Below are 14,420 nucleotides of genomic sequence, written 5' to 3'. Positions count from 1 at the left end.
GCTTGTTCGCAGACTCGATAATCTTGAAAATGCTATTTAAACTGCCTTAAATGAACATTAACACTATACTGTAAAACATTTTAATTCTGCTAGGGCAAGCAATCAGAGATATAGATATGAAAATTAGACATGTGCTTTTCCATTTGTTATCGATATTATTTTGGTCCTGTGTAGCAGGAGTCGAGCCTTCGACTTGCTGCCTTCTGCCGAGTTGTTTAACTTCTGTGCCGAAAACCCTTTGAAACTCGGTTGAGTGGCTCTCATAAATTTCAGTTCGCCCCCCGAGCACCGCCCCCCTATTTACACTGGCCATATAATTTGGCTCCGAATTTATGTGCCATGTGCCACGAGCCGTTTTTCTTGGGCGGGTTGCTCGTGCGCCGCCCGGCTAACTACCAATTTGTTGTCATAATTCATTGACGAAATTATTGGGAGACTGGCAAGCATTTTGAATTTAATTGGCACTTCCCGCCAAAGTGGTAAAACATTTGGTCAGTCGGCCCCAAGTCAGTGTAGGTGGCTTGTTAACTTTCTGCTACCATCGAATCGTGGCCCAGGGATGTGTGTACCATAAGTGGCCTTTATCCAAAAAAAGGAGTATACATAGCTTGCATAATCTGGCAAATAGTTGCCAAAACTTTTGCTTTGGAGTCGAGTCGTCGCCCTAAAGCAGTTTGCAAAAATTTTCCCCATCTGTGGCTATTCCCCTCGCTCCTCCCACCACTCACTATCTTGTACTTCACTTCCAAATGCTCAAGCAGTTTTCGACTGTTGTTCCAAATAGATCACAGCGACACAATGGAATACTTGTCCCAACTTTTTCGCGATAAGCACTCGCATCTGGTCGTACTTCAGTAGCACTCCCAGACGAAATTAGCTGCAGTTTGGCATGGAGAACTTTCAATTTTTCATGCCGGCACAAAGCTTTGAGCAGCTAGCTGCTCTTCCAAACTGAATATTTGAGCTATTAGCAAAGCTGGCTGAGACAATGCCGGGCGGCTAAACAATGTGCATCTATTTCGCCCTGGCTTTTTCATAAATTATTCACGACAAAAGGACTTTCAGCTACTGCTGCAATAAATGCAAAATACTTCAGCATGTTTTATTGCAGGCAGCTAAAAAGATGGCGGACAAAGCAACGTGCTACATGCTGATATTCAGACATTTGCCGGAAAAGCTAGGCTTCCTGTTGTTTTCGCCATTTCTTTATATTTTGTATTTTTTTTTGCCCAAATGCATCTTGGAAGTGGGCGAGTGGCTCGGAAGAGGAAAATTCTTTGGACAGTGCACATTGGGGCATTAGCAGAAAATCGGAACTTATACATTTAAGGAGTGAAGTGAATTAAATAATAACAAACAATTTAATTTAAATGTAATATATTGGAGTGATGGTTATTTTTGTTTAATTTAGTTTGAAGAGTCCTTGTACTATGACTGAACAAAAACTTCAGGGATAGTTTCTTAAGTTCTGCAGTCTCTTAGTTGAAGTAGGTTATCTTTATTTTACTTTAAACTTTATATGGGAAGTCAGTTTTTCCCTGATTTGATTATTTGGAAGTAGATACTGTTTTTGTGTATATTTTCAAATCAACTTTATTTGGCCAACTGTGCACTTCCAGGATCCAGAGGAATCTCGCCCTCACTCTGATTTACCTACCAGAAGTTCTTATTCACTAGAGCCTTCCGAGTGCCGTAATGCATTAACAGCAAATAGAAGCTCGCTCAGCTCACTTATCTAACCAAATGAGAGCGTTCATGGAGCAGCACACATGTGCTCCCTGTCTCACCTCCAGCAGGTGCATAATGACCGCAATAATGGATGTTGTTTGGGTGCGGTGCACTTATTCCTCGTCGTCGTCAGTCTTTTTGTCGATTTTGGTCTGTGCTTTTTTTTGGCTTTTTCCAACAAGTGGGTTAAGTGATTTTCAGCTCAATTAAAATGGCTGCGAAAGTCGGTCGGGCGAGCAATGGGGCGTGTATAAGCGCTCTTACCGCTGACCGGCAAACAAGGTTCTGTCATATTAACTCTACACTTCAGCCAGGACGCTCGACATAGAGCCCGACAAGCTGGCAGCCTGTCAACCGTAAAGCACCAAAGGCCACTTGCGGGTCGTTGTTGCCAGTGAGGGGAGCGAGTGAGGCGAGCGCCGGGTGGAAGTGGAGTCTCTTTGCAAACTTGAGCGTGAATTGCTACTAAATTGCAACATCAGAGTTAACTGCTCTAAACTTACGTGACATAATTATGCGTTTGACTAAGAAGTACCAACAACAGAACAGGGTCCGGACCCAAGGCGAGGGGCGGCTCCAAGGAGGCGGGGCAGGCATATGGCCGTCCGGGAGTGTCTGTGAGTGCTGCTGCCGCCGTGCCAGTGTGAGTGAGCATGCGAGAATGTGTGTGAGGTTGTTTACACAATTACTACGAAATGCATGCACCACGCAGGACGTGCAGACAGCAGGCCAAGCAAACTCAACAGAATGCACAGTGAGAATGAGCATCTTTCATTTGCATGAAACCATTAACTCTCCAAATATTTATTTATCCTTAAAAGCTACAATATATCTGAGGTCATATTTTATAGGGAGGTTCAGAATGAATAGATAAAGGGTTATCTTTGCTTAGTTAAGTTAGGTAATAACCATCATTTTGGGTTGAGTTCTGGCATTTGTAGTCTCAAAGCTTTGGCTATATACCTTCAGGTCCTTGCTTTGTGTACAAGGGATTTCAATTGCATTTTACTTAAATTCCTTGAAAACTTAAATGATTAATTTTTTTTAAATATTCTTCAATAAATTATACACTTATAAAGCTTTTATTTAAAGATCCTTCCATCCGTCGGGCCTTTCTCTATCTTAGCTTAGCAAAAGAATCCATATATAAATCTTTTTTTGCTCTTAAACATTTCGAAACCTCAGCATTTTTTTCTGTGTGCGGGAAATAAACAGCAGCAGAACCCCTTGGTTCGTGCCTGGCTACATTTACATAAGAGTGCGCTTTATAGCCCCCAGACCTACACCCAAACCAACACCCATGACCCACACCCACACCCAAACTCTCCTGCCCCCCTCCAACACACACATTCACAGCTGTTTGCCAGCGGAAGATGCTTAATGAGCAGGCACACACTCGGCGCCATAAAACAGATTTTTATTGTGCCGGAATTAACTTTGCAGCACGCACACTCAGACAGTGACAGGATAGGGCAGGGTATAGACCGAGGCAGAGACAGGCAGCGATTTCAATGAAGTGGCCCAAACATTTGGCTGGCCAAAAATCACTTCAAGGTCGCTAAATGGAATTCCCTGCCATGTCATAATGCCGGCCTGTCTGTGTCGGCCATCTCATTGAATTAGTGTAGGTGCGTATGTGGGTCAGAGTTGTGGTGCGGCATAGGTCGCATAGCTGGGAATCCCTGCCAGACACCCAACCATTGACATTCGACACATGCCAGGCATTAGGCTGCCAGTTTCGGATTCAGGATTCGGGATTCCGGCTGCTGTTTGGACTTGGTTGCGGGCCAGAGCGCAAGCATTTTGATTAACGACATTGTGCACTAATGTCAAAAGTCATTCAATCAACTCGTGCCGGCAAACATTCGCCGAAAGTCGACCCAGAGCGGGAACTCAGAGCCCCAAAAAACGACGAAAACCGGCTCCAATCCAGTTAGAGGGCGCTTCATTCATGGCTTTGTGCTTTACGCTGACAGTATCGATTGATCATTGGCACGTGATTGAATTCAATTTGATGAAATACTTTAGCCAATATGTCGTTGCGTTGCGCAAATTTTTAACGATGTGGATTTTTATGTTCGCTTTGTTGTCACACTGGGTGAGCGAACAGAACGGAGCGGGGCTGAAATAATAAGAGCAAAGGCGTTCCAAATAGATGATGATGTTCGGTTTTAATGGCTGACACTTTCCCCACCACGATGACATTATAATAAGGCCTCGACGTCAGCGTCAGCGGATGACAAATGTGTGTGTCGGCGGGCCCAATCCTTATTCAAAGTTATGCCATACATTAACATTCCTTCCGCCCGATCCATTCCAATTAGAGCTCTCACTCGCTATGCATCGCTGCCCAGTTCGATTTGAAACAATGCCCCCGATGTCCCGAACTCAACTCCACTCAACTTTCGGGTCTCATTTGGATTCAGCAAATCAGCGAAAATGTGCAGCCATCGCAAATTCAGAGGGTTTCCGAACTAAGCCCCTTGCCTCAGCACCGCAGAGCCACACCAAAACCATCTGGCCCCCAGAATGCGCCATGCAAATCAATTAAAATGGACAGAGCGGTCGATCCTGGCCAAAAGTTGACAGCGGCAGCGGACCGAAATCCGCTTAAATGTTGTTACTGCCGATGCTGCTGCTGCTGCTGGCAAACAACCAACAAACAGACAAATGGATATTATCTTTTTATCTCCTGGGTTTGCCATTATTGTAACTGTTGTTCTTCGTGCTTTTTAGTTGTTGTTGCAAATGGGGCAAAGCTTTTAGAGCAGCAACAGCCGATGGCAAAAAGTACGAGAGCGATTGCGAGCACGGGTATCTGGGAGCTGAGCTTCTAAAAATGCCTTAACTTCCAACCGACAGACAGCCAGCGAGCGGAATAAGTTTTATGTGCGAGCAACGTGGCGTATACGTAATGTGCTTAAGTCCCGAAATTTAATTTGATTTTCCAATTAAACTTGCGCCAGCTTCACGAGTCAAACTGTAAAATGTGTAAATGCGTAAACCTGGGTAAACACTGCCGTCTATACAAAATATATATATAAGGTGTTTATCCAAGAAAATATCAACAGAAACGAATGAAGAATACATTTATATTTATTATGTGATTTAATATGTTTTAAAAGGCTTATTTTTAAAAGCAGCAGAAAGCTATTTAAACATAAATACAACTTCCATAATTAAATACAAATATTTTAAGTATGTACCTGAAACATTTATTTATTTTCTTACTTTTCTAGTCACAATTCTACTCGATACTACAGTTACAATTTTTTAAATAGTTTATATTTAGGAACCTCACCTTCTCTTCCTTTGGAAACGTCCATATAAATGTACAAAAATATGCAATTCTTAATTGAAAATTGATTTCGCCTGGAAGGTAGCAACAGCCTCAAGTGCAAATTGCTTCATTTGTATGCAATTTGCGGGCTTCCCTGTGCGTTTCGGCTTTTGGGTTGCTTCGGTTTGGTTTTTGGTTGCAACTGCATTTACGGTTTGTTTGTTTGCCTCATTTTTCTCGGTGCCGTGTTGCCACAGAAGCCGCTCTTACCTGGCAGCTGTTTGCTCTCGGGGTCGGCCATTTAATTTAATGCATTATTTAAGGCATACAATTTGCAGTGCGATCCATCTGTCAACTAATGCCCGGCGACATGGCCTAATTCGGGACACGATGGGGCCCGGACTCTTGATGCCGATACCGATGCCGGAGTAATATCAATCATTGCATACATTAAGGCGCATCCGTTGATTGCACGCCCGTTCCGGGCTGCGGGAATTACGTATTATTATTATTGTTATTATGGACCGTGACAGGAGGGCGACCACACGACAGGACATGGCAGGGCGGGGCACTGCCCCGCCTCCCCGTCCATACTTGATAAGCAGTTAAATGAACGATGGCCGTGCATGCGGAATGACCGGAGGAGGCGGCGGCGGTGGCTGTGTTGACGTGGGATTAACATGTTGCGGCTTGTCGCACGTAATTTATTCAAGCAACATGCCCGGAGTCCACCAGTGGACCCATGAACCACAAAAGATGTTAATTAAGAAGCCAAAGTTAATCGATTTGCGGCCGGCTTGCTGATTGCTGTGGCTGCCTTTAATGTTGTCGAGCCGAAAACCAACTGTGGCTTTCAGCCCAGCCCCGGCTGGAGCCGTTTCTGTCCCGGCCAGATACCATATTTGGTTTCCGGAATCCGTGGCTTATCTTGGTCAAAGCGAAAATACAGAAAAACAAAAGCAAAACGATGCATCTGTGCGAACAAAAACTAAAACTGAAGCCCACACAAGCCACCGAGGGACATGGATGGAGCCTTTTCCTTTTGGCCTTTACAATTGCAGCATTTAAACCGAGATTGCGCAAAAAACCGAAACAGTATTAAAACATTCTTTGGAGTTACAGTTGTTGCCACCGGAAATTCACTAATTCAAAGATGGAGTCCGTTGCTGCAAACTTTAACTTGCACTGTTTCCGCTTCCTTCGCCACCCTGCCGCCCTTTCACCCTCTTAAGGTTTTGCTTGCTACAGTTTTCCCGGCTTGAGTCTTCCTCCTCCTTCGGTTTTCCTCCTCCGCCGCCTTACTTGGTCCTTTTCTTCCATTCGATAGATTGCCGGGCCATTTCTTTCGTGCTACTTGGGAAGCTTTTAATGTTTTATGCCTGATTGAGTTCTGCTTTTTGGGGTTTTTGCCGACTTTGTTTTGTTTGCTCGCTCGCTGGACATTTCTGTGCGATTCCCGCCTTTGTGGCTTATGTTTTGAGCATTTCTGTTATTAAACTTACAGCCACTTCAGCTGGCTTTGTGTTCCCGGCCGTTGCTAAGTAATGAGATCGATTCTCTTTATTTTTCATTATTTATCCAGCGTCGACTCCCCCGCTATATTTTTGTGTTTCGCCCACTTGTGCCATATTCTGACTGGGTGGGCACTTTTTAATTGTTGTTTTGAGCCTGATGAATTGGAATTCATAGATGGTTGGCGTTGGGTTTTTGTTTGTATATCGATTTTGGCATTATCTGCACGTGAAGAAATTAAGTTTAACTGGGAATTAAATATTAATTAATTAAATTTCAAGTTGAACTTGGTATTTAAATTAATAATATTACATAAATTCGGAAGTAATTATTCAACGTTATTGTTTACAGACTCCCTTAAAATCTGAGTTACTAATTATAAGTGATAACCATAATAAAATCAATTATTTTTGTTATGCTAATTATATGAAAATTTTGTTAAGGCACATTGTTTTGTTAAGCCATTGTTTTAGATGAAAATAACAGCCTCACGGGCTCAACGTGTCCGCTAAGGCCAGCATTGCATGTGAACATATCCTGAACTCAATTAGTCATTACATTAGTCCGCTTCTGTGTATCTAATTGATGTATTTGCCCGGCAACGTTTTTGTTTTGTTTCAGCTCACCGCCGACCTCGGGGCTGCCTCCTCCGCGCTGGTTCACTTATTGTGCTCTGCTAAATAAATAAAGCAATTTGTATCTGAGTCACGTAAATTGTAATCTGGCAAATAAATTGATTTGTTTGTTAAAATCGCTGCAAGCCAGCACGAAGGACCTCGCCAACTGTACCGACTGTCAGGCAGCTGCTTTGATGAAACAGAAACTGGAGCATCCCTCATCCAGCAACCAGCATTCATCGTCCATAGCCACAGCCACAGCCACCCAACTATCTAAAAAATATCGATATCCATTACATTCTGTCTGTATTGTTTGGCCGTTTTGCTTAAACAGGTCCTGGATTGGGGGCATCGCAAGGAGCAGGCAAAAAAAAAAACAGGCTCTACAAGATTTCTATAGACATTCCGGAATGATGAACATCAACATTGAGATGCCAAGGGCTGGTTTTTCCTCAATATACATTGCTTACTGCAGATTGAATTGTGTACCTTTCGGCACCTGAGACACACCTTAGCACACATGTTGGCATGTGGTAAGGCCAAAATTGTAACTCAATTATTTAAACCCCTGTCCCCTAGCAATGCAATTAATGTAATTTATGATTGTTAATTTGTTGCATGCCATTTAAAGGCGTTTATCCAATTATTATTGGTCCTGTCGACTGCCGAGTCAACTGCACTCAGACGGTAAATTATTCAATGCAAATGGCTGGGCCGGGCAAATATTTGTCTATCAGATGTCGACGTTCGGCTGGCCGAAATGAAATTTATCTCGAGGAATTTGATTTTAATATTAAATAGGTCTGAGCGCCAGGAATCCATGAGATGCATGCATGGAGCATAGAGCCGACCAGGTGGGCAAAGTCTGACGGCACCGCAGGCCGAGGAGAGCTCAACTATTTGGAGCTCGTGGCCGCCGCATCCCATCCCGGGACCTGGACCGGGCTTAACCGTAATGCTTGCTCACTTTCCGATCCGAACTTTTCGGTTTTCCTCCGCCGCACAGTAGCGCCTCTCGAACAATTAGCGTTGCAAAAATCAAAAAAGTCATGTTCGCAAAAACGATTTTAACCATACTTATTCGACAGGAAATTTAACAAGGATTCAGAATCTGCAATAAAATCAATTTTAAGATTTTTTTTTGTAGAAGTTATGAGCATTTAAAGTTGAACTTTGTTTCGTTTTTTGCATCATACAAAAAAAATGTGTAAATTGGTCGACTTTCAGGTAATATTACAAAAAAACCATAAAACCAATGGTCATGGTTTTTACTTTAAATGATAGATACATTCATAAACTATTAAAGAACCTAAAAAACGACACTTTGGTTTGGGCTTCTACAGGTAAATCGCTACCTGCCAGGTGTCCATTTTTTTCACCTTTTTCTGCCTAAAGTAGTCTATATCTTCTGACGCCAATGAAAGCCACTGACTACACTAGGACTACAAGTTCCGTGGATCTTTCCTGGATCAGAATTAACTTTCATCGGCTGCGTCGAGCTGCGTCTGCGGAAATGCAACGCAAAAAACCAAAACAACTCAGGGTAAAATATACCAAAATACCGACACAATTTCATACATTTCAAGAAATATACTAACTGTAGCGCGTGGCGGTTACACTTCGAATTAACAAAAAAAAATTTTTTTCAGTTTTCAAATTATTTTTATTTGAGCAAATACATAAAAATAAACATAAAAAATTAAATAAAAAATATTTTTTAAAAATTGTTTTCATTGAAAAAAAAATATTTTTCCACTTTGATACCCTTTAAAAAGGCGTATTTGTGGGCGTGGTACTTTATGCAGTACATATATACATTTTACAACAATTACCTGTGCAATGCCGTTTAAATTATTCGATTACCTTATTTGGTTTAAAAGATATGATTTTTGCAACGCTAAATGAGAAAAGGCGCTACTGTGCGCCGCAGCCCCAGCCGGCGGGCTGTCTGTCTGTGGCCTGGACTCTGACTTCGAGTCTGACTGTGATTTACAAGCGTAAAATAGCAGTGGCATAAAATATTTAACTATTTTGTATCGACCGCCTGTGAGTCTGGGCTGGGCTGTCAGTTTGTTTCTGTGGCCGCTCTGAAGAGGCTTCATTTTTGCGGGCTCGCTGGTTTTGCACTCTGCATTCCGCTCTAATCCACAGCGAATGCGAGTGTTTGGCTAAGGACTTATGTACATTTTTAATGAGTGGTTATTGCTGAAATAATTCGAACCGGAGCCCCTCTTAAAGCCGCAGATCACCAAAAATGGCGGCACTGGCCATCACATCATGTAATTGCTTAAATTTCCACGCACACAAGCCCGGCAACAACAAAGGCTGGCCAAAAACTCTCTGGCCGACGACGCATTTATTAAATTTTCATTAAAATTTATAGTTGCCTCGCTGTGGGCTGGCGCTCATAAATCAGCAAATTAATATTAGGTTGTGGGAATGCCGACGGAAGGTCGGCTAGCCATTATGCATAACACGTGGATAAGCATAATTCATGTTTGCCAGTGTGCGTCCTCGCCGCCCTCGTCCTTCGCGTCCCTGCCGACGTTTGTGCAAAATTTGTGACACATTCAAAAATATTTCGTCCAAATATGCGGCTGCCTGGCATGTGACAAATTGAATGCACAGGGACGACATTTAAAGCCAGGAGTGCCGTGCCACCCGGAGTGCCACTTTAAGGATGTGCCAGCCCCACGTCCATTAGGCGGCTGCCCTCCGGCTGCTGCTGCGTGCCGGACTCGGCACTACGAGTGTAATGTAACGCGCAAATAACAAATAAATGGCCAACTAAAACCAACATCAATCAGGTCATGTTTATGCGGGCGTGCTGCGTCGCGCCTGAGCTCCGGCGGAGTCAGGGCCAGGATGCAGCTGACCAAGAGTTGGTCCGTCGGGACGCTGTAGGAGTCAGTCATATAACGCAGTGTATTCCAGTTATTGATCCTACCTCGGGCAAACACTGGCTCTTACTATGACAACAGTGACGTTGATAAAAGCATATACTCCCTAAAAAAACAGCGTAGTTATTAAGAAGCCCTTTCAAGGAATTCAAACAATTGTCGAGAAGCATCCAGAATTAAGGGATTTTATATTAAATAAGCTTTAGAAAAACAAAGCGGCGTTCATTTTGAGAAGGATTGATTATTATTAATAAGGGAAATTAGTTTAAAAATAAATCAAATATAAGTTGCATAAACTATAAGCAACGTCCTTCAAATTGTATGCCATTTACATAATGGAAAATATCTTGGCTTTTTGCCAGCTGAGCAAAGCCTTGTATTAGATGTGCCGAAAGATTTTTTTTAAGCCAAAGTAAGGATTCCATGATGATGGCATAGCATAGTGTCTTAGCAACTTAATATATAATCGAATAATTAAGATGGAAACGTAAGACGTATTGGGTATAGAAACACCAAATAATTCAATTTCTTGAAGATAAGACTTCCCGGTAAAACTGAGATAAAAGGGAACTATAATTTGGCATACTAACTAGTACTTTATTGAAATTAAAATTGAATTAAATACATTAAGGCAAGTAGGTAGGTAGCTAATTTGTAGTTATCCATTAAGGTAGATGAAATCACTTGTTAGTATATCAAGATCAAGAACGACATACAAGCTAGATCTTAGCAAACGCCCGTCAATTTAGGGACATTGTGGCTTATAAAATGGGCTGGATCGCAGCAGAAGGTGAAACCATTCCCATTCGGATTCAACGAGCGCGGACAATTGACCATTTGACAGACCGATGAGGGGTTTAGGCTCTGATTAGCCCATCCGTTGTTGTAGGTCAACACGACGACCTTGTAGCCCGAGAGATGGCTAACGATCTTGTACATCCACTTTGGAACCGGGTTCTTGTTCGGGGCCAGGAAAACCTGTCGCGGCTGCGACCTTATATTGTTCAACTCAAGGACATCTAGTGTTCCAGTGCAGACCTTGAGGACATCAAACTGATGTTCAGAAAATAGACGATGCACCCAATTCTCTACGATCTTCCAGTTGCTGCGATTGATGTTCTGGTGCTGGGCCACCACATTGAGGTACTTGTTCGTCTGCCGCAGGTTCCGCGGAAAGGTGTGGTCTCCAGCCGGACTCAGATGCCCGCGGTCGAAGGAGGGAGTTTGGGCAGTCGGGACATAGTTCTGGTGTGGGCCCAGAATAGCCTCGAATCGATTGAAAACGCTACTCCGCTGAAAAGTGGCAGCATCCGCTGGACTAATTAGTCCGTCTCGGTCGAAAGTTGGAGGCGGGGAATCGGAATCTATATTTAAGTGGGGGAATATCAATATTGGGTAATAATAAAAGCAGACCGGACTCACTCAAATAGGTGGGGTAGACCTTGGTGATGGAGAAATAAGCTGTCATGGTGGAGGCCTGGTAGCAGCTGCGATAGATCTCTAGAAACTGCTGTTGGTACGTAAAGCCCACGCGGTACATGGTATGGGGGCAACTGGGGTCCCTGACGGCCTCCACGGCAGGCGCGAGAGCCACCGTGCAGTTTGTAGTTGGCAGCGGTGGGTAAAGGATGCCGCTTGACAGACAGGTGGTGCTGAAAATCGCCTGTCCACCTCCGCAAAGCAGGTAGAGTAACTGATTAGGCTGCAGCCGATCCGTGAGCAGAAGTTCAAAGCGGTTGTTTACGTTCTGGGCGAAGGTTCGATCAGTCCAGGTATTGGCCTTGCTCAATTGGCAATAAGTCCACACGTTTCCCACAACTAAAAATAAGGTTATTGGATGGATATGCTTTTTTATAATCCTTCTTCTCACCCAGTAGGAGACTAAGCCCAAGCAGGAGATACTTAAGATGGTTCATCTTGACGCCTTCAGTTCGCGGCTGAAACTGAGGCTACCAGCAGGCCCTAGCGCGCAAGAAGACTCCGTCTGCCGGGGAATGTATCATAATCATTGCTGTAAAGCAGATAATTGATAAGACAGACAGAGAGGTTTCTGAATCATGGCTCTTCGAAGACAAGAAAATATAATTACGTCTCAGAAAATATAAGTAAATACAAAGGCAAAAAATATATAAGCAGTAAAAGAACAAAGAGCTTAGGTAAAATGGTTCTTTCAATCAACTCTTTTTCTAGGAAAAAGTAATCTTTACATTATCTATTCTGTGATTGTGATTGTTTAAACTCTTTCATGCTATCTTCAGTTATTTTCTATTTTTTGTTGAAGCTATAAATTGTTTATTTATAATCAGTGAAATTTCGTAAACATTTATATTAAATTTATCTGTAATATTTAAAATAAATTAAATCGAACAAGAAAGGAAGCTAACTTCGGCACGCCGAAGTTTGTATACCCTTGCAGGTAACAATTAAAATATATCATAACTAAGCCAAAAATGCATTAATTTCGATTCGGGAAGCAGTTTTGTGTTAGTTTTTATTAATTTAAAAAAACTGCATACCAAATTTAAAATTTTAAGAAATCAAAATTTTTGGCCATTTTTGCTAATTTTAATGATGTTACCCCTTATCAAATTTTGCAAAAATGGCCAAAAAATCGATTTCTTCCGGACATGTCTAGAAATATTCCCCTGTTGATGCTGATCAAGAATATATATGGTTTATGGGGTCGGAAATGATTCCTTCACTTAGAAAAATATTATTTTGTATTATAAAATCTGATTTTCTATATTAAAAAACTTCTTGATTATTTTAAAATTAACAAGAAAGGAAACTAACTTCGGCATGCCGTTGCAGATTGGTTTTGATATGTATATTATAGATTATAATACTGACAACACTCACAAGACAGAGTTTCATTTCATTTTACGTATACTTATTAAGTTTACCAGTTTGACAGTTACAGTTTTACATTCCCAGCTTTACATTTTATCTACATTTACCGATCGTTTATATGGCAGCTGTATGATATAGTTGTCCGATTTTCATAAAATTTTTACCAAAATTCAGAAATAACATAAAATGGCCATATCTAAAAAATTATGCAAAAATTTTAAAAAAAATGCAAAGTTATAATTAATTTTCTAAAAATTTATCAAACATTTGTATGGCAGCTACATATGTGATATAGTCGTCCGATCCGGCCCGTTCCGACATATATGTATAGCAGTGAGAGCATATAGAAGACTATATGCAAAGTTTCATTCAGATAGCTTTAAAACTGAGGGACTAGTTTGCGTAGAAACGGACAGACGGCCAGACGGACATGACTAGATCGACTCGGCTGTTTTACAAACAAATCAATATTCTAAAAAAAGCCACCTGTCGGCAAAGATGACATTATTTTTTCAATACTATTTATCACTATAAAGTTCGTTACAATTTTATAGCATTCTTGCTATAAAAATAGGTACATTTGTGGTCGCTCCATCTGTTGAGAATTTAACATGGTGGCTGACTAATACGCCATCTCTTGGGTTTATATTGAGTAAAAGAGACAACTGTATATACGAGAGAGTGAGATGGCTATATGTATTAGTTGCCGCGGTTTTCAAATAAGGGAAATTTTTTGTATCTTCTGAAAATATTTTTTTAAGGGAGTGTTTTAATTTTTAAAAGCACTTAAAACACAAACTTATGTTAAGTACCCAAGTGCTGTTGCGGTAGGTTTATAAGGAAAATACAAGTTTAAGTAAATAGAAATTGTTAAAACAAAATGGTGTTTCCTAGAAAAATATGGAGTTTCTCCTTCTTATTTGACTGCAATTAATGACGGATTTTAGTGATTTTTTGTTGTGAATTATGAGTCTTTAAAAATATTTAAATTATCTTTGGCCTTATAAACCTATGTATATAAAAAATAACTGGCTTTAAAACAAGTTATTATGCCAGCATTAAATGTTAAAATGATGTGGTCATTTACAGTCGGACCATAATTTCCTTGCACCTCGTTTACACCTTAAGCCACTCCAGTTTGTTGACAAATAATCACAAGAAATTGGCTCTCAAGTGGAAAAATGCAAGCTATCGCTCCACTTACACGTAATTCCACTTCCAATCCGTGTCCAACTTCCACAATGAACGAACGCATTGGATGGATGTTGCTTTTTGGCCAATTTACTTATTGGCTTACTCCACATACATCGGCTGCTGCTGCTGCTGGGGCTGCCATTTATGGTCTCTACGCATTTCGCCCGGCTGTGTCGAATTTATTCAGCTAATTTCATGCTCTTGACCATTTTTCCCCTGGAACTATTTTTCCCGACTTCCGTCAAGGCGGCTTTGCCACTGGGCAGGCGAGCCGGTCCCCCCAGTCGCCTCCGCTTATGTAACGCTTGCAAATTGCAGTTTTACTTCTTCGCCAAAGTG

The 14,420-nt window shown here is 41.7% G+C and overlaps 1 protein-coding gene across 1 annotated transcript; it reads right to left on the bottom strand.

Moving 5' to 3' along the window:
- Nucleotides 1-10,613: 10,613 nt before the first annotated feature.
- On the bottom strand, nt 10,614-12,044 carry LOC108080889 (uncharacterized). Its single transcript, XM_017175792.3, has 3 exons — nt 11,908-12,044; nt 11,460-11,855; nt 10,614-11,401 (listed from the first exon to the last, which is right to left on the bottom strand). Exons 1-3 carry the CDS (start codon nt 11,951-11,953, stop codon nt 10,764-10,766), a joined length of 1,080 nt encoding a protein of 359 aa, XP_017031281.2. The 5' UTR covers nt 11,954-12,044; the 3' UTR covers nt 10,614-10,763.
- Nucleotides 12,045-14,420: the final 2,376 nt, after the last annotated feature.

Source organism: Drosophila kikkawai, chromosome 3R (assembly GCF_030179895.1).
Source record: "Drosophila kikkawai strain 14028-0561.14 chromosome 3R, DkikHiC1v2, whole genome shotgun sequence".
NCBI classification, from domain to species: Eukaryota; Metazoa; Arthropoda; class Insecta; order Diptera; family Drosophilidae; genus Drosophila; species Drosophila kikkawai.
The sequence above is the reverse complement of the archived record's forward strand: the minus strand, read 5'-3'. Positions and strand labels throughout refer to the sequence as shown.

What these genes read in the sequence shown, in the direction of transcription:
- LOC108080889 (XM_017175792.3), bottom strand. Translation starts at nt 11,953, where the DNA reads ATGAACCATCTTAAGTATCTCCTGCTTGGGCTTAGTCTCCTACTGG. An exon ending in TGGGCTTAGTCTCCTACTGG is followed by an intron (nt 11,856 to 11,907) that starts GTGAGAAGAAGG and finishes CCTTATTTTTAG; the next exon opens with TTGTGGGAAACGTGTGGACT. An exon ending in GGTCTACCCCACCTATTTGA is followed by an intron (nt 11,402 to 11,459) that starts GTGAGTCCGGTC and finishes ACTTAAATATAG; the next exon opens with ATTCCGATTCCCCGCCTCCA.